The 21,367-nt window shown below is 26.3% G+C and overlaps 1 protein-coding gene across 3 annotated transcripts in view; it reads right to left on the bottom strand.

Moving 5' to 3' along the window:
• LOC101239166 (uncharacterized) overlaps positions 1–21,367 on the bottom strand; it is a 111,808-nt gene that overhangs the window by 44,622 nt on the left and 45,819 nt on the right. For 2 of the 3 annotated variants that reach the window (XM_065810029.1, XM_065810028.1), the window contains 9 exons: positions 20,452–20,650; positions 17,341–17,439; positions 14,017–14,094; positions 13,638–13,880; positions 7,900–8,050; positions 7,106–7,201; positions 6,875–7,025; positions 5,530–6,645; positions 5,385–5,406 (listed from right to left, as the gene is read on the bottom strand). In XM_065810029.1, coding sequence (XP_065666101.1) covers positions 5,385–5,406; positions 5,530–6,645; positions 6,875–7,025; positions 7,106–7,201; positions 7,900–8,050; positions 13,638–13,880; positions 14,017–14,094; positions 17,341–17,439; positions 20,452–20,650 — 2,155 coding nt within the window. The remainder of the gene's footprint in view (positions 1–5,384; positions 5,407–5,529; positions 6,646–6,874; positions 7,026–7,105; positions 7,202–7,899; positions 8,051–13,637; positions 13,881–14,016; positions 14,095–17,340; positions 17,440–20,451; positions 20,651–21,367) is intronic. The other variant, XM_065810030.1, reaches the window with a different exon arrangement.

Raw genomic sequence — 21,367 nt, 5'->3', positions numbered from 1 at the left:
TAACTGTAAAAGGAAAAACCCAAAAATAATATAAAATTTATAATTCGATTTTAAGTTATTTAAAAAACTTCTTTGTTTTGACATTTATTAAATTCAAAAATGGATTAATCAGACCAGTATTTAAAAAAAATCTAAGAGCTAGAACTTAACTTGGAGAGAAAAAAAATGGCATTAAATTTAGAAGTTTTTTGTTATTATCTTGATAAATAATTTGTTTTGGAAAATTTAATTGAGTAGAAACTTAAGTTTTAAGGATTAAAATATTAAAAGATGAAAACAAATTGTCTTGGCACTTGGGGACCCCTTTAACAAATTGTGTCATTTTCACATTTTTAAATATATTCAATATGTAATTTGATTCTCACAAATATTTTACACAAGATAAAAAATTTTACTGTATATAAATATTGTTTTCTTCTAGAAATTAGCACATTAACTCTTATGCTCTACCAGCTGCGAAATCCATTAACACTTTTCATCTTGCACAAGAATTTTTGGATAGCTTGTCACAATTGCAATTCCTCTCTTTTCTGTGTCATTTGTGAAGAAAAGACTTTGAATAAAGAGACATTTGATAGCATTGTTTTAATTGATGCTTAAGAGAGTAAACTATTAATTTTTAGAAACTTCAAAAATGCCCAAAACACAGCAGAAACATAGAAAAACAAAGAATTGTTGATTACTTGTAATAAAATCTTTAACAAAACAGGTTTTCTAATAGGAATCTTGAAAGTTAGCTTATTCTTTAGAGTTTCTGATCAATGTTTCAAGCAATGCTCGTTTTTTAGAGTTTCTGAGCAAATCATTTGTCAGGTCAGGTTATCCTGGTACTGGTAACATATAACCCAGTACAATCTACTTCATGTCCTGCTGCCTTATAGGATACGCCTTTTTAGGCAAAGGCTTAGAGATGCCAACTCCGACTTAAAATACCCCCCTTCCTTGGGGCTCTTGGTTGAGTAAAGGCTAGAGATGGTGTCTCGATAAAAATACTCATCTTGGGCAGATGTTACCTGCATCTGACTACTGTCTTGTAGAAGGCCTCCTATGCAAAGACTTAAGGGGTAAACAGACTCTTGCTTGTGTCTCTGTTTTTATGACTATGCAACTCATTCTATTATCTCCTAATGAGGGTACAGCTCTAAAACTCAGTTTTATGGTTTTGAAGCCGGCTGGTAGTCAGGTTTCCCAAACTCTGTGGTAGCTTCAGAAAGGCTGATTCCATCAACAGCTGAAAAATATCAATGTATTAACAGTGCCGTGTTGCTCATGGATGGTGTCCCTGCTTGTCCCTCTATCATTGTACCTCTTACAACTACCTTAAAGCTGACTGGGATTCTTTCTATGATTTTCTTTGTGATGGGCCTTGGGTTGAAATCTTTCATCTTCCTGTTGACAAATGTGCTTCTTACATAACTTTGTATATAACCTAATATAGCCGTCAAACAAGTTGATCCATTGCTTGACATTCGTATCACTCCAGTTTCTGTATCTAAAGTGATTTCCTGCTTAGACTCTTCTACAGCTTGTGGTCTGGACAACATACCTTTCATAATCTTGCAGAAGTGTTCTCCGGAGCTGTTGTCTATACTTTCAAAACTATTCAGCAAGTGCTTATCAGAGTCTTGTTTTCCAGCCTGCTGGAAAGCGGCATCTGTTATCCCTATTTTAAAAAATTCTGGAGAGCGATCTGATTCATCTTACTACCGTCCCATTAGTCTTCTTCCTATCATAAGCAAGGTTTTTGAATCTTTAATTAACAAACACTTTATCTCTCATCTTGAATCTAATAACTTACTTTCTGATCAACAATATGGATTTCGATCTTCTCGTTGTTTAACTGATTTGCTAACAGTAATAACCAATAGGTTTTATTGTGCATTAGATAAAAGTGGAGAGGTTAAGACCATCGCTCTTGACATTTCAAAAGTTTTAGATAAAGTTTGGCATGCTGGTCTTCTCCATAAGTTTTCTTCTTACGGTGTATCTGGTAACATTATTAAGATTATTGAATTCTTCCTTTCTAATCGTAATATAAATGTTGTCCTCGATGGACAGCATTCTTCTACTTATTATGTAACTTCAGGGGTTCCTCAAAGTTCTATCCTTGGCCCTATACTCTTTTTAATTTTTAATAAACGATCTTCCAGATTTTCTCACCTTATATATCTAGGATGGCATTGTTTGCTGATGATACTACCATTTATTCTTGTCATGATAAGAAGCCAACACACTCTGATTGCTTGGAGGGGGCATTTGAGCTTAAAAAGGATCTCACTTCTGCGACAGCATGGGGCTCACAGTGGCTGGTATACTTCAATTTAGATAAAACTCAATTTTTTCAGTTAAATGTAATTGCAATAATTTAGATCTTCCTATATTTATGAACGGTAATCTAAGCGATAAGTCATCTCCCCTTCATCTTCTAGGTTTAACTCTTACTTCTGATCTTTCTTTAGAAACCATATATCAAATCTGTTGCAAAATTAGCATTTGTTAAGGTTGCATCTTTTTATCGAGCTCGACACTTTTTTACTTTGGGTTCTATTCTCTATCTCTATAAATCTCAATCATCTGTCATTGTATGGAATACTGTTGCCATATCTGGGGCGGATCTTCTAATGATGCACTTTTATAGTTGGACTTGCTCTAGCAGCCAACCTCCAACCATTATTACATTGTCGTAATGTTGCTTCTCTTTCTCTTTTCTACAAGTACTATAATGGGTACTGCTCTAAGGAGGTAGCGTCTCTTGTACCATCTACTAAAATTCATTCTAGTGTTACTCGTCATTTAATTTAAGTCTCATTCTTTTTCGGTGACTGTACTTAAGTGCTCCAAAAACTCTTATTTGTCTAGCTTTTTCCCTCGAACACCAGTCCTTTGAAATTCGCTTACTTCATTTTGCTTTCCTGATTCATATAATTTGCAATCCTTTAAGTCGTCTGTCAATCTTTATCTTGCACTACAATCTTCATCTTTTCTCTTCCAGTAACTTCCAACTCTGATTAGTTGTTGCTTGCAGCCTTGTTGGAAGCGAAGATGCTTAAAAAAAAAGAAAAAAAAAGAAAAAGAATGTCTGATTTTGTGTTTAAAAACGAATAGAGCCAGTGAGATCATTTCACCTGTGAGATACAATGCATGCGTTTTTATGATTTTCAATCTTCAAGTTTTTTATCAAAAGCTTCCCTCAAATTAAGTAACAGCAAAGAAAAGAACATTAAAACATATTAAACTGCCTAGGCTACCAACTCAATTATGGCCTTATTTTATTAAACTTGGGCCCAGTTCTTGTCAAAATCAAGCCCTAGGATTTAATTGTTTTGTCTAATAGGGCCGAATTTTTGTTTTAAGCTGATACTAAACCTAATGAGAAGAAAAAAGTCGTTAACAAACTTTCAGGCATGATATCGACGTGGTCAGATATGGTAAACACAAAAGAGAATTTTATATGTGTTTGATGTCCATTGCTAAATCATTGAGACAATATATTTTAATATCAGCATAAAAATAAAATGATTTACCAAAGCTTTTCAAAACCTTTATCAACAAAGAGATTTCCCAGGATGATTAAACCCAAATATAAATGTATATATATACATACTTTTGAAATATAGAGGCAGTTAAAAACTTAATAAAACAAGATGACAAGAAAAATTCTAAAAAACAGGAAAACAGGTTTTGTATACATATCATTGACAGGGCCCCTGTCAATAATATAGAAAAGAGAAACAGCAAAGAATCAAGGATGAAACCTTTTTGTACCCCAGAGGTTACTGGAAATAAAATGTGTTGAATATCTGCAAAATTTGCAGTTAAATTTTTCAAAATACCATTGTTAAACTTTAAAACAGATTATATGAAATAACATAATAAGAATATCAATTAAAAATACACTAAATCAAAACTAATTTAACCAAAATGTTTTTAACTCCTAAAACCAGTTTATAAAGATCACATTAAATGATCAGTGATCACATATATGAAGATCACATAATTTAAATTTATTTGCTTTGTATAAAAATACACAAAAAAAAATCATTTTGGTCACAACCCTTTTCCCCTACCCCTCCCACCTTTTCATATAAAAAAAAAAGGTTTCTATAAATATAGATAAAACGTTCAAAAATCAAGAAACATTTCAATAACTCTTGCATCTTAGTTTGCAAAATATACATTTTTGTATATTATATACTGCCTTATTCACACATATAATGAAAAAGTCGAGTAGAGTTTTCCAAAAATTCACAGATTTGAAAATATAGATGATTTGTGTAGCCTTAAATTAAGAACAGTACAGTTTTAATATTCAAGTTCATAATATATTTTATGCTTCAATCTTATGACTCATAAACACAAATCTTTGTTGACTTGTTCACACAAACCTTTGTGAACTTGTTAACATAAACCTTTGTTGACTCGTTAACACAAACCATTGTTGACTCAATAACACAAACCTTTGTTGCACAGAGAAACATGTAGAGCACTACTAGTAATGTGGTTTGCACCCCTCAAAAATCAGCATTTACCAATGCTAAATGTTAATTTTTAGTTTATACTAATACTCTAATGTGCTTTTAGGAGTTTGTATAACACTTTTGATTTTTTTTTTTAAATTTTGCATCAAAAATTTAAAGCTAAACTTTTGACAGTCGCAACATGCTGCTGTCACAGGGCAATTTTTATCCAACTCATTGTTCATATTTAATACCCAATCATCACATTTATTTTGTACTTCAATGACTTGACTTAAATTGTAATTAAATATTCTAATTGGCTTAAAAAATACATTTCAATATCCTGATTGACTTGCAAAATACATTTCAACATTCTGACTGGCAAAACAACACATTACCTCCTAATACATACAAAAAAACATTTTAATTATTTAGGCTAAGTTGTTAAAACTAAAGTTTATCACATTTGTTAATATTTGAAAACAGAATTTAACAAAAAACAATTTTACGAATAGGTGATTTGTGCAAGACATGATGTAATAGTTTCTATTTTGGAGAATACTTATCATTATAGATACACTTGCTAGTACAAGCTTGTTGGTAAAACAAAAGTTTTAAGAGGATTTTGGATTTTTTCTTTCATTTGAATGAAACGAAAAACTTTTATTTTATATTAAAAATAAATTTATTAATTTACAACATTTGTTTTCTATTTGTTCTAATTTCTTTATAAGATTGACTTATATAAAATATTTGTTATTTATTATTATAAAACATTTCATTATAAGATATTCAAACTTGACCATAAAGAATTTCTGAAGTCAAAATAGCAGTTTTTTCAAAATGGTTAATTATTGAACAACTGTGACTTTAAACACTAATTGTTTCATACAACAATTTCATATAAAATAAAAAAAGTTAACCTACCTTTTTATTAAGTCTTTTTCTCCTAGAATATGTAATTATTATATTTAGTATAATATGTAATAACCATTTTAAAAGAATATTCAAAGAAAATGCAAAATAATTCATAAAAAAAAAAAATAAAAAAAACTTCTTAAATTCTTCTCACCTTCTGTCTTTAGTAGAAATACAGTTTAGTACCTGCTGGTGCAATGTACGAGATTGATGAAGTAATTCACATTCTAAAGTTAGCTTTTTTGCTTGCATTCCTGAAATAATGGATATAAGTTGATAGATTGATTTAATTAGTAAGGTATCTGTGTAAGGATTTAATATTTGAAGTGACTTCTCCATATCATTCAGAAATAAACTTATATCAAAGCTACTCTTAACTACAGGTAAATTACTTTCAGGTTTCATTTTTTTAACAGATATGCATTTTTTAGAGGAGCGCAATTTGCGAGTAAGTTTTTTTTCCACAACCTCATCTTCACAGACAGTATTTAGAGAAGCATCAGTTTTGTAATCAATATTTTTTTGTGACGCCCTTGTTTTAGTTTTGCTTTGAGTCTGTTTAGAAATACATTCTATCTCGCCATTACATTGAGACGAATATACTTTATTATTTATTTTAACTGGAATTTTCCATGTACTAGAAATCAAACTTTCATTGATTAACAATAGGTTTCTCAAACAATACAACTGAGCAATAATTCTGCAATATTCATGCTGAATTTTTTCTAATGAACAGCTTTGTACTTGCTTAATCAACTTTTCAACAGTGTCAGCAAGATTACTTTTAACTTCTACAATTGGCTGTATTATTTTAGCTTCTGCAAAATACTTTGAAAAAAGTTCTGTGCCGTTACTTTTTAGTTTATTTTGTTTTGTTTTATTAGTAGTAGAAAGATTAATTGAATATGACATTATATCTTTAATGCTTGCAAGTTTATTACTAAAACGGAAACATGCATTATTGATGACTTGCTCAATGACTCTTGGAAACTCGCAAGGAGTATCACTTTTTTCCCATTGTCTTTGACTCTCCATGTACTGCAAAAATAATCGAATACATATCTCTTGCAAAATGGGGTACGCACAATTAGCACATGAACAGTCAACATCGTGGTTCACAAAATCTGGAAGATAGAGATCCAATCCATTAAAACAATCTTGTATTGAAGATTTAAAAAAAGTTTTTATGGTGTTGAAGTTTTTTTCAAAAGAAACTTTATTTTGAAGAATTAAATCCAGTGAAGCTTTTTGTTGAATTATGTTAATAGTTCTAAAAAAACAAACACCGAATAACAATAAAGATAATAGAAATAACAATTTTTATGTCTATAAATACTATCAATGTCTACAAATATCATAAATTTCGATAAATATTATCAATAGTAATAATGATTTTCTGTATCTATAACTGCTGATGCTAATCCTACTACAAAAATGAGTAGTACTACAACTACAACTGCTATTACAACTATGACTACTACTATCACTTAACGTTGTACCTCATTGAGAGATGAAACTTTTTTGACAAAAGTAATGCCTCTTTGAGAAGTGCTTTTGCTTGTGGGATGTAACCTTGCTGTTTAAATAACTCTGCATTATGGAGCAAACATGTAATTAATTTATCTAATACTTCCCAAACAAATGAGAAATCTAAAAAGAAAAATGGTGCAAAATATAAATGTAAAAAGAAAATAATCATTTTAAAAAAATGTTGAGAAAAAAACTATAACCTGATGCATTTTCAATAGATGCTAAGTATACACTCCTTAAGTATTTTAAGCAATCTTTTAAAGGTGGAAATGGAGATTGTACCGGAACATGCACCTCTAAAAAATAATTTATGTGTATAAACTATTTTTTTACTTTCTCAATGAAAGTGTAATATAAAAAAAAAGTAAATTTAAAAATTTAAAAAGGTCTAGGCAGAATGCCCTGGCAATAAAATCAAGTGCAAAAAAAAGAAAATGAAACTATTTGAAGATGAAGGTGGACTAACAAAAAATACCCAACAGGTGATGGCCTTCTTTTAACAGTTTGACCAAACAGTGTTAAATCTAAAAGGTTTTTTTAACTGCAAGTGCAGTTTCAAACAAGGACAATGGACATGGACAACATAGTTGTGATAAAAACATAGTTGTTCTATTTTTTTGCTTTTTAAAATGGTACTTTGGATGGATAACATAGTTTGTTTTATTTTTTGCTTTACAAAATGGCACTTTAATGTAATTAGGGAAAAAAATTTAAAAACAAATTTAAATGACTTTCAAGTTTCTTGTGGCGTGTAAAATTGTTTACTTTTATTATTATCTTTTAAAAACCTTTTAAAATTTTAAAACTTTTAATTTGTATTTTACATAAATGTAAATTAAGCATTTTCTTTGAAAACTAGTTTTAATACTGCTATTATATTTCTACAATATGAAAATACCAATATCAATTATCTGTCTGGTATAGAATACTCTACATACTACATCTCCTTCTACAGATTTATTTTAGTAAATAATAAGAATAAGTTTAGTTCAACCTGAATTACATAAAACTTCATTTTTATGACTTGAAAGCTTTACACAAGATATCATGAAATAAGCTTCTGCTTTTAACAAAAGAGATGTAGGCGATGTACTTAGCTTGTGCTTGTCAATAACTTGATTTAATATTTCAATGCTAGAATCAACCTTAAAAAAAATAAATAAACATTACTGCAATTAAGTAGCTCAAATGCCAATAAAAATTATTGATTACATAAAAATAAATTGAAAACATGTTACCATATATTATTTGTTACACACATATACATAATATATATATATATATATATATATATATATATATATATATATATATATATATATATATATATATACAGACATATATATATATATATATATATATATATATATATATATATATATATATATATATATATATATATATATATATATATATATATATATATATATATATATATATATGCTTGTATACATCTTCATGAGAGTGCTTGATGAATTAAAGTTTTGAAGTTAATTGAAACAAAGCTATATATTTAATTTTTAAATAAAATATACAATTTATTATATATTACAAATGCAAGTAAAAAAATGTTTTTATTAAAAAAATTCTTATTTAATAAAAATTTATGTACATACAATCTTTGTATATAATTTGCAAAAAATTTTATGTATAAACATCTTTGCATACTTAGCATAAAACATCATTAATGATGTCATACTAAAACAGGGAGCTGCAAAGGTTTTGGGCAGTATTATAGAGACTTTAAAGGATTATTATTACAGCCAAAAAAAAAAACTTCATTGTTTTTTTTGATTGTAATAAAACAATAAATCTTTCATTATTTTTAATTTTTTAAATGTGAAAAATATATTAGGGCAGCAATAATCTAAAAACACAAGGATAATAATATATATACACACACATATATATATACATATATATATATATATACACACACATATATATATATATATATATATATATATATATAATATATATATATATATATATATATATATATATATATATATATATATACATAAAGAGTTTATATTTAAAGTATGAGCAATTTTGTGTGCTGCTTTTGCTTTAATGTGCTGCTTTAAATAAATTGCTCATAAAAATGCATTTTATTAACATTTTTTAATGTATTTTTTTTCAATAACTTTTTAAGTCATTTTTTACAAAATTAGTTGTGATTATTAGTTATTTGTTTTTTAAGCTTCTTAAAATTTTTTATTTAAGATGGTATATAAAAAAAAAATTGTTCATACACCATTTTGAAAAATAACTTATGTATATATATATAAATATGTATATATATATATATATATATATATATATATATATATATATATATATATATAAGTATATATATATATATTTACATATATATATATTTAAATATATATATATATATATTTGGGATTTTTAAAAAAAGTGAATTTTTAAGTTTAAAAAACCATACCCCTAAATTTAGAGCAAATATATAAAAAATGAGCCTCACAAAGTTTGAGCGCTGTCTGTTCACTTTTGACCCCCCCTCAAGCTAATAATTTAGGGGAAAATTGACCGAAAAGTGTTCATTTTCGGGCGTCTTGAGGGAGGGGCAATTTTTTTTGTTTTCAAATTTTTTTTTCCTGCTGTTTATATATAGGCCTATATTTTTGTTTAAAAATATATGGTTTTTTTCTTACTTCTCAAAAATCTATGTTTGGTGATATTGAAAATCATGAAAATTGGTATTTTTTAAAATATATTTTCTGTTATGCCTGATGTTATATACATATATTTTCGTGTAAATTCTGATAGTTTAAAACTTTGAATTTTTCTAATAAATACAGATTAGTACATACAATAAACATTAAAAATGAGTGAAGCACAACTTAGGTCAATGAAAAAGGAACTTTTTATTATAAAAGAGGCAAAACCAGCTATATCAGGTATAAACATTTTTATTAATATTGGAATTATAATGAGTCATTACAATTCCAATATCAAGACACAATCAGTAAAGATAAAAAAAGATCACTAAAAGACAAGATTGAAGATCTAAAATTTTTTGAAGATCAGGAAAATGAAAGAAAGTTTGTTATTGGTTCAGAGGATATTAAATATAGAAAAAAGGTATTCAATACTTTTAATTAATTACTTTAGCTCTTTCTCAAGCTCTGTTAATTCTTTTTTCCACTAATTTTAAAATTAAAAACTAAAGCTACTTTTTTTCTGTTAATTAGGCAAAAGAAAGCATCAGGAAGAAAAATCGTTTACAGCCTAAGATTTTGAGAGATGATGTACCCAACGTTGAACTTATAGACACAATTTTAAGCAATGATTCTTCAATTGAATCTGATTTCGAGCCAGGTGATTGGTATCATATAGAAGTCTCTGAAAACCCAGACACAGTAATTGCAAAAATTCCAAAAGATGTTTTTGCTGGTAATGTTTCACTTACTGCTACAGCCTGTGATATATCACCAAATGTTTTACAGAAGGTAACAAATGCAATTCTATATCAATCAGGTGTTGATCTTAAACAAGTTAAAAGCAGTCAGTCTACCGCATATAGAAAAATGAAAAAAGAAAATGAAAACATGGCAAAAATTTCAAAAGAAGATGTTAAAGCAGCCATAGACGCATCTCCATATCCATGTATAATTCATTTTGATGGGAAGACCTTGTTTGAACTAAACAAAGGAAAAATGTTAAAGAGGGATAGAATGGCTGTTTTAGTTAACATTAATGGACAGACTTACCTACTTGGAGTACCTACACTAGCGTCATTCACTGGTGAAGATCAGTCCTTAGGTGTAATGAACTTAATTAAGGAGTATCAACTTACATCAAAAACTAGAGGAATATGCTTTGATACAACGTCATCCAACACTGGGACGAATAAAGGATCAGTTTCCAGAATATCTCAAGAACTGGATAAGTATCTCCTCCAAATAGCATGTAGGCATCATGTGACTGAATTAAGAATGCTTCACTTTTGGAAATTAGTGACCAATGAAGAAACTAGTGGACCTGATAATCCTCTTTTCAAAAAGCTTAAAAATATTTTTTAGAAAAGGCAGCTATGAAGTCATTAACATTTTGCAAAGCATACGTTAGTAAACCAGGTATTATAAGAGATCATAGAAGTGAGCTTGCAGAATTAGTTGTCACGTACTTATCCCCTATAACATATAAAGTAAGAAAAACTGGTGCTATTCATCATGCAAGATTTTTAGGAAAAGCAATTTATTATCTAAAGCTTCGGCTTTTATCCGATCAACTTACGTTTGTTCAGGAAAATGATAAACTGAAAATTGAAATTAAGCTTATTACAGAATTTATTGTTTGCTTTTATGGAAAATGGTATCTACAATCTGAGGATGTCATCAAAGCTCCTTTTCTTGACATTACAGCCATACATCAAATGCATCTGTACAAGAAGGTATGTACAAACCCAATAGCTGTCGATGCTATATTAGAGTCTCAGTATAAACACTGTTGGTATTTGGATTCAACAATGATACCTTTAGCTTTGCTAGATGATGAGTTAGCATCAGAGGAGAAGGCAAAAATTGCATCAGCAATTCTGTCATTTGATATGCCTAGCTCTGACTATTACAAGCCTGAGAATAAAGTAAAGCAAGATATCAAGGAAATTTATAAAATGAATACAAAAATTGGGGAAAAACCACCATCCTTGTCTGCCTTGGTTGATGTCTTTTCTTACCTGATTTTTGACATGCTTGGGTTTGATAAGCAACGAGTTCAAGACTGGCTCTCACTTCCACCAAACTATTGGCATACTCAGTCATGCTTCAAAAGTTTTTAAAAATATGCTGAAACTTTGATTTTTGTAAATGACCATTCAGAACGGTCAATAGGTATGATGGGGCAGTATATTCATAGATATTCTGATGAAACTGAAAAGCACAACAGATTGCTAACTGTGGACAAAGTTCAATCTGTATTCAGATCACAAGAACAAAAATCCGGTACAATTTCAAAGATTAAGTTTAATGATGGACTTTGTGTGATGCGAAAAAAGATAAAGAGTTAAACTTGATTATTATTAGATTTGTAAATTTTTTTTCTGTTATAAAACTTGAATATAAATTTATAATTTTATTTATTCTTGCTCATTTTGATTTTTCAATATAGATAAATAGTGTTTTTTCAATATAGATAAACAACATTGCTGAGGTCACAACCAACAACTGTTCATTCTTTCTGGCAAAATGAAGTTGGTTGATCCCTCTGTTATGTATTGGGAATAGTTAGAGATGCCTTGTGTGTATATGTTAATACACACAATGCTTATAAATATATATATATATATATATATATATATATATATATATATATATATATATATATATATATATATATATATATATATACATATATATATATATATATATATATATATATATATATTTATATATATATATATATATTTATATATATATATATATATATATATATATTTATATATATATATATATATATATATATTATATATATATATATATATATATATATTATATATATATATATATATATATATATATATATATATATATATATATATATATATATATATATATATATATATATATATATATATAAATCTAACTTTAACTACAAAAATTCTGATTTTCATGATTTTCAATACCACCAAACATAGATTTTTGAAAAAAAAAATTTGAAAAAACAAAAAATTACCCCTCCCTCAAGGCGCCCGAAAATTACCACTTTTCGGTCAATTTTCCCCTAAATTTTTAACTTGAGGGGGGGAAAAAAGTGATCGGACAGCGCTCAAACTTTGCGAGGCTCATTTTTTATAGATTTGCCCCAAATTTAGGGGTATGGTTTTTCAGATTTGAAAAACCATATTTATATATATATATATATATATATATATATATATATATATATATATATATATATATATATATATATATATATATATATATATATATATATATATATAATATATATATATATATATATATGCGGTAGTGGTGTAGTGGTAGAGCACTCACTTCATAAGCGAGAGGTTCCGAGTTTGATCCTCACCATGTCCCAGTAGTACCGCACTCAACTTGTTTCTCTGCGCAGCAGCCTTGTTTGTCAAGGTTCGTGTTTCGGAGTTATAGAGTTGAGAGAGGGTTATAACCACTAAGGAGCCTCCTCGTCTGTAGTGGACTTTTTGGCCTTGGGGAGGTGAATTAACAAAAAAATATATATATATATACACATTTATATATATATATATATATATATATACATATAAATATATATATATATATATATATATATATATATATATATATATATATATATATATATATATATATATATATATATATATATATATATATATATATATATTATTTATATATATATATACATCCCATATACCATACCAGTCCACAAACCAACATTTAATACTTTTTACCATTTACACTAGTCAACATCTAGCATTTTTTATTATTTATACCACTTATAAAGTAACAACTTCAATCAATATCTAACATAATTATTATTTATACCACTCTGTAAGGTAACAACAACAATGTCTAATATTTTTTAATATGTGTACCACTCTTTAAGGTAACAACATCAAAAAGTATCTAATATTTTTAAGTAAAATAAAGTTAATTCAATTTTGAGAAGACAAACATTTTCTACTAAATTTTTACGGCAAAAGTTGTCAACACTGATACATAAAGAAATTGTGACAAAAATAATCACCTTTCCATTTCTTATCATGACAGCAGCTTCTGCTATTTTTACATTTGTAAGTTCTTCTGAACTAATTTTCTTAAGAAGCAACTCAGCTAGACATACTTCATTAACATTTAATAAATGCAATACAACATAAGACCAGGATTTAGCTCGCAATTTTTTGAAATTTTCTTCAACACTTTTGTTGCATGCAATTAGGTGTTCATAAAGCAAACCAGAAAAAAAAGCTGCTTTAATTGCATTGAAATTCTGGAAAAATCAAAATTTCTAAAAACTCAAAAAAACTGAAAAAGAATTTTTATTTTTTACAAAATATTTAATATATTAAAATTTAAGCTTTTAAATTAAAAATACTATTTCTTTAAACAAATGCATAATAAAGTACCTGGCATAAAAGTGAATACAAAATGGATGCTTGAAATAAACACTGTGCTGCCTGATCAGCATGTAAAAACATAACTTCCTAAGGTTTTAAAAAAAATACATTACATATATTTAAAAAAAATACATATATATATATATATATATATATATATATTTTTAAATATATATTTGCTGTTTATATAATAAGAAAATATAGTTACAAAGAAACATTTACATACAAAAAAAAAAGTTGATTTATAAAAAACAGGCAGGGGCTCAAAGAAGATATGGATGACTAAAGTCACCACAATCTTTTCATAGAGCCCCTATGTGGGCTTTACAAGTTTAAAATAGAATAAGATTATTAAAAATATTATGTACAGTTCCAATATAATAAAAAGATAAAAACTTTCATAAATATTTACATTTAAAGAAAGAAAGTAAATAGTATCAATATAATTTTAACGATAGTCATTTAAAATACTGGCAAATTATTTTAAAGATAAAAATAAGAGACAATCAAACAAAAAAATAAAAATAGAAAAAACTAAGAATAATGGAATGTTTATTTAGAAAAATTAAAAAATTTTTTATAATGTTTAATAATTTCATTTTAAAAAAATTTCACAAAGGAGTTTAGTGATTTTACGGTATTTAAATGTTTAGTTTTTTGAAATGTGTTCCATAGTTTCGGTCCACGGTATGCTATTCCATATTCAGAATACTTGCTCCTAATTCTAGGCAATTTATAAGTATTCCATTGATTTATTCTAAGAGAGTAATTATTGTTAACATTTTTTGTAAATTTTTTATTAAAGGTTTTTGGAATCAGGCTGTTATTATATTTATACATAAAAATTAAGTGTTGGTAAATATTAACTTCATATATACTCATCATTTGCATGTCTTTCATTAGTGGTTTTGCACGTTCATATTTTTTTAAATTATATATAAGTCTGCATGCATGTTTTTGTAGAAAAAATATTTTTTTAAGTTTTGTTGGTTGAGTACTAGCCCATGTAATATTGGAATAGTAAATAAAACAATGTAAAAGGCCAAAATATACTAGTTTCAGACTTTCTGATGTTTACATATGGGCGAATACGGTACATTAAACCAATTGTTTTACTAATTTTTGATTGGATATAATTTATGTGAGGAAGCCATGATAAATTTTCATCAATAAGAATTCATAAGAATTTTATTGACTCATTTTTTTTTTATTAGTTTATCATCTAAAATTAAATTTGGTAATTTTAAGGGAAGGTTTTCCTGTTGTGATTTTTTATGGAATAGAGTATACTTTGTTTTATCTACATTGAGTGACAGTTTATAAGCCTTAAACCATTCACTGACATTCCTTAATTCATAGTTCATGTCAGAGTAAAGTTGCCTAATGTCACTGTTCGATAAGAAAAGATTTGTGTCGTCAGCAAACATTATCGTGTTAAGTTTTGCTGAAACATTATGCAAATCGTTTACATAGATCATTTTTAAGATAACAATAAATATCATAGTCATAACAAGGTACAAATTTTAAAATAAAAATAAACTTATAATTATAATAAGTTAGGAAGGTCAGAACACCATGTTTTTCTTTCTTATTGCTATTTTTATATGAAAATGATATTCACGAGCTTGAAAACTCTGGACCAATTGGGTTAGCTCTTATGGTGGTAGTTGCTGAGTGTTTTTTACAACATCATGAAAGTAATGCTCTTTCATTGGCGCCTAACAACAACATCCATGTGAAATCATTTAAAAGATATGTCGATGATATTCATTCAAGGTTCCAAGTAGAAGAAGATGCGCAAAAGTTTTTAGATTTACTTAACAAACAACACAAAAGTATTCAATACACAATGGAATCTGCTGACTTAACCAATACATTAAACTTGATGTTTCAGTTACCAACAATAAAACCGGTAGATATAGTTTTAAAAAACATCGCAAAAAGGCAATCACAAACGTTCAAATTAAACCGAACTCATGCCATGACCCTAAAATTATCAATGGTGTCTTTATTGGTTTCGTCCATAGAGCACTACGTTTATGCACAATAAATAACATTAATGATGAGCTGTTGTTTCTTATTGATGTATTTGTAGAAAACGGCTTTGAGAGGAAAAGTCTTGAAAAACTAGTTAAGTCTGCGAAAGAAAGTGTTAACAACAAAAAAGATCTCACGGAAAATCAACATCCTAATGTCTCCAAAAATAATTGTGTCTTTATCCTGGATCCCTAGAATCAGTCCTAAGTTACAAAGAGTTTTTAAAAAAGCAGAATATGCACCAATGTTAAAGTCTCCGAAAAATCTCCAAAGTCTACTTAGTTCTAAAAATAAACCTACACTACCAGTTAATTCCTATCCCGGTGTTTACAAATTAGAGTGCTCTTGTGGCAAATGTTATGTTGGTGAAAATGAAGATATCGTCTCGGATATGCCAGCATCAAACAACTGCACAACAAAGTAAAGGGAAAAATTCAGTTGTAGCTGAACATTCCAAAATTTGCCAAGGAAATTTCCACTGGAATGGTCGCAATACATTAAAAATAGAAATAAATAGTTTTAATAGGAAAGTTAGGAAAGCGTTGGAAATACAACACAACGAAAGTACCTTTTGCAACAATAGTCTTAACTGGGATGATGGCGATCATGTGACGACGTCATTTTGGAAACCTATGTTCAAATTCTTATGTCACAAAAAACTCTCTTAAAAAACTATCAAAAAGAAGCTCTTTACAAAGAACATTGTTTTGTAAATTTAGACGGTTTTGTAAAATATTATTTTTTTATAACGGTTTTTAATATACTTGATAACGAGGGTATCTATATTCCCTCGAAATATTGTAAAAATAAATATATTTTTAACAAATAGAAGTTAATCCATAAAAAAAAGTTTTTTAAAAAACTATTTATACAAATAAAATCTATTGAAGATGTCAACATTTAAAATATATATATATATACAAATATAAATATATGTATATATATATATATATATATTATATATATATATATATATATATATATAAATACATACCTATAAATATATTTATATATATGTACATATATAAATATCTATATCTATATATATATATATATATATATATATATATATATATATATATATATATATATATATATATATATATATATATATATCTATATATATATCTATATCTATATCTATATATATATCTATATATATATATATATATATACATATATATATATATATATATATATATATATATATATATATATATATATATATATATATATATATATATATATATATATATATATATATATATAATACTAAATATTATGAAATATAATTACATCACTTCTGGAAAGTTGTTCACTGAGAATCTCTGACAATATATCAACTGATGTATTCAATGCAGCAACAAAATTTTTTTCAATTAAATCTTCATCAAGCTAAAAATATACATTTCTTTACAGAAACAAAATTTTAAAATATTGACTTAAATGCAAATAATTATTGTAACAATTATCATTTTACAAGCTTCACAAAATAGTTTACACTAACCATAACCTCTCTTTTACATGGTGATTTATTATAACAAAATCTTTCTTTTACAGGATGATTTATTATAACTAAACCTCTCTTTTAAAGAAGTGTAAAAGGTCTAATATATTATTTGCAGCATAATAATCGATATTAACTTAATGCAATCATTTTTTCTACTTATATTTACTTGTGTTGTTTAACTGAAAATTTTTAAACTTATAGTAGGTTTAATGTCATAGTTTTTCATATTTATTTACATAAGGTGTATTATCTGGCAAATACATTTAACAGACTGCTATGAAGTCAATAAAAATTTTTCTTGGCTTAGCATCTTGGGATGACTTTGCTTTAAAATTTTGTATATAAACAGAAGAAATTAGCAAAAGAAAATATAACCTTTAAGATAAAATATAACCTTTAAAAATAAAACGAATTAAAATTTTATATTTTTCAAACATTGCAATGCTTAAAAAATACAAAAATGTATTTTAGACGAACAAATGGGTTCGATAACTTAGTAATAAGTATTTTTTTAATCATTCTACTTTATTAAAATGTTTATTATGACAACTTGAATCTTTAGGAATAGTTCTAATGAAAGTTCTAATGAAAAACTTGTTTTTTGCTAGAACTTTTTTTTAAGTATTGTTTTAAGTATTTAAGTTTTAAGTATTATTTTAAGTATTTAAGTATTTTAAGTATCTAAGTATTGTATTAATAGCAGCAGCTGCTCCTTCAGTATCTTGTCTGCTTCTTCCGTACTTCCATTTTCAAAATTATTAGTGTAGCTAAGCATTACATATTTAATAATAGGTACTAACAATATCTCTTTATACTTATTTGTTATGCGAGATTGAAAAAAGTAAAAAATATAATCTCTTTCAAATTTTAGTTCTTCAAGTGTTATAAAAAAGAATTGTAATAACAAATTTAAAAAAAGTTATTAAAAAAAATTAAAAATAAAAAAATAAAAATTGAGTACCCCCCTCAACTGTAGAATACCTTTTTTTTACAATGAGTATAAAGGTACCCTTAACAAGTCCAAAGGTCATTTTTTGCCCGTACTTGGGATGAACCGAGGAGATTATTTCCATTATGCAAACTATATTTTTTTAAATTCTTTGTTGTTGTTATTTTATCAGGATGAAAATCTAAATACACAGTGATTAAAATCTAAAAATCTAAAATCTTAATGCACAGTGATTAGATTGAAATTTAGCCCTATGCGGTAGTGGTGTAGTGGTAGAACTCAGAACCTCTCGCTTCATAAGCGAGAGGTTCCGAGTTCGATTCCCACCACGTCCCTGGTAGTACTGTGCTCAACTTGTTTCTCCGCGCAGCGGCCTTGTTCGTCAAGGTTCGTGTTTCGGAGTTATAGAGTTGAGAGAGGGTTATAGCCACAAGTAGCCTCTTATGGAGGTAAATTAAATTGGCCTTATGGAGGTAAATTAAAAAAAAAAAAAGTGTTCAGATTCTTACAGAAACATACAGAAATTAATAAAAATTACAAGCAAGCTATTATTCCTTAACCTATATGGTTTTCTTTTTCTTTATTATTTCGGCAAGGAACGCAATATTATAAAATATATTTTATATTATACTCTGAAAGCCAGATTAATATTCTTTTGATTGATAGAAAATTGCTGGAGGTTCACAACAATGGCTTGAAAAACAAGATAAAAACTTATGTTTTTTTCTTAAAAATTTTTTTTAAATACTGTGCAAGAGTTTTTGATCATTATTGCTCACATGATTAAGTTAAGCTTAATTTGTTTCACCATGTAAGCAGTGATGATCAAAAAATTAAAAAATACATTATTTGCGCCATATTCCCATCTTTGATCCACGTATCATATTTTATATACTTTTTGTCATACCTTAACAGTTCATATTGATAAACAATTTTAACAAGAGTATTTAGTTATTGGTTTCATATTGTGAAAAATATTATTGCTAAATATTATAAATAGTATTTTACCTGCTATATGCAATAAAATTTGATATTTAACAATAGGTGGGAAGCAAGAGCTAATGCTCTCGCTCTTGCAAATATAAAATTACTGCACTCTTAACTATGGCATAATAATTTTTATTTCATATCATAAATTTTTTTTTTATATATTAATTACTTTAATATATTATTCACTTTTATTGTGGAATTTTTAATTGTTGTAATAATTCTTAAAATGCTTGCATTCTATTACAATAAGAAAATATAAAACATTTTTTATAAGCAGTATAAACTTGTATAGGTTTTTGTCAAATTTTCAATCAAATAAGTAATGTTGCTAATTTATGATGCTTTTGTTTAGTTTAGTATTAATTTATGATGCTTTTGTGACGCTTTTGTTTGTTTGTTGTATAAGCTGAAGACACTAGTATTGAAATTCTAGCAAAAATTTCTTGAAAATAAAAAAAGAGTATCGAGAGAAACTGCATTTATTGATGTTTATAAATTAAATTAAAATTCTCATACAAGATAAGTTAATCTAATATGTGTATATGTGTGAGTGTGTGTGTATATATATATATATATATACATACATACATACATACATACATACATACATACATACATACATACATACATACATACATACATATATATATACATACATAAATACATACATACATACATACATACATATATATATATATATACATACATATATATATACATATATATATATATATATATACATATATGTATATATATATATATATATATATATATATATATATATATATGTATACATATATATATATATATATATATATATATATATATATATATATATATATATATTTATATATATATGTATATATATATGTATATATATATATATATATATATATATACACACACAGATAAACATAAAATATATATTTATACACACACAAATACATAAAATGTCAACCTCCTTTTCTTCTTGGAAAACAGTTTCTATATTTGAAGTATTACATTCCAAAATTTTCTGTTCATACTGAATTATACTTGATTGAAAATAAGCATAAGCCAATATTTCCTTAACATGCCAATCGATAACATTATCTGAACAATTAACTTCATTATCCATAACTTCCAATATTCCCAAAGCTTCTTTGCACCAATGATATCTAAAAATAAAAATAAAATAATAAAACTCAGCATTATTAATTTCCTATTAATTAGAATTTTTGTTTTATTTTATCAAATCTTCAAACAAATTTTCACAAATTAATAAACACACACACACATGTGTGTGTATATATATATATATATATATATACAACCCTCAGAATTAGGGTCGGCATTCAGTAATCCCCATCTAACTGCCGACCTTAAATTGTTTGATGTCGGCAGTTAGGTCAAAAAATTGCCAACATTGTTTCTATGTTTTACAGTAAGACCTTTGTATTAAACTTTTTTTTGCCGACCTCTAAAAGATTGAGGTCGGCAAGTTATTGCCAACCTGATTTTTCCTAATTCTGAGGGTTGCATATATATATATATATATATATATATATATATATATATATATATATATATATATATATATATATATATATATATATATATATATATATATATATATATATATATATATATATATATATATATATATAGATATATATATATAGATATATATATGCATATATATCTATATATATATATATATATATATATATATATATATATATATATATATATATATATATATATATATATATATATCCATATATATGCATATATATATATACATATATATATGTATATATATATATATATATATATATATATATATATATATATATATATATATATATATATATATATATATATATATATATATA

Source organism: Hydra vulgaris, chromosome 11 (genome assembly GCF_038396675.1).
Source record: "Hydra vulgaris chromosome 11, alternate assembly HydraT2T_AEP".
NCBI classification, from domain to species: domain Eukaryota; kingdom Metazoa; phylum Cnidaria; class Hydrozoa; order Anthoathecata; family Hydridae; genus Hydra; species Hydra vulgaris.
Note: the sequence above shows the minus strand (reverse complement) of the source record. Positions and strands in the feature narration are given on the sequence as shown.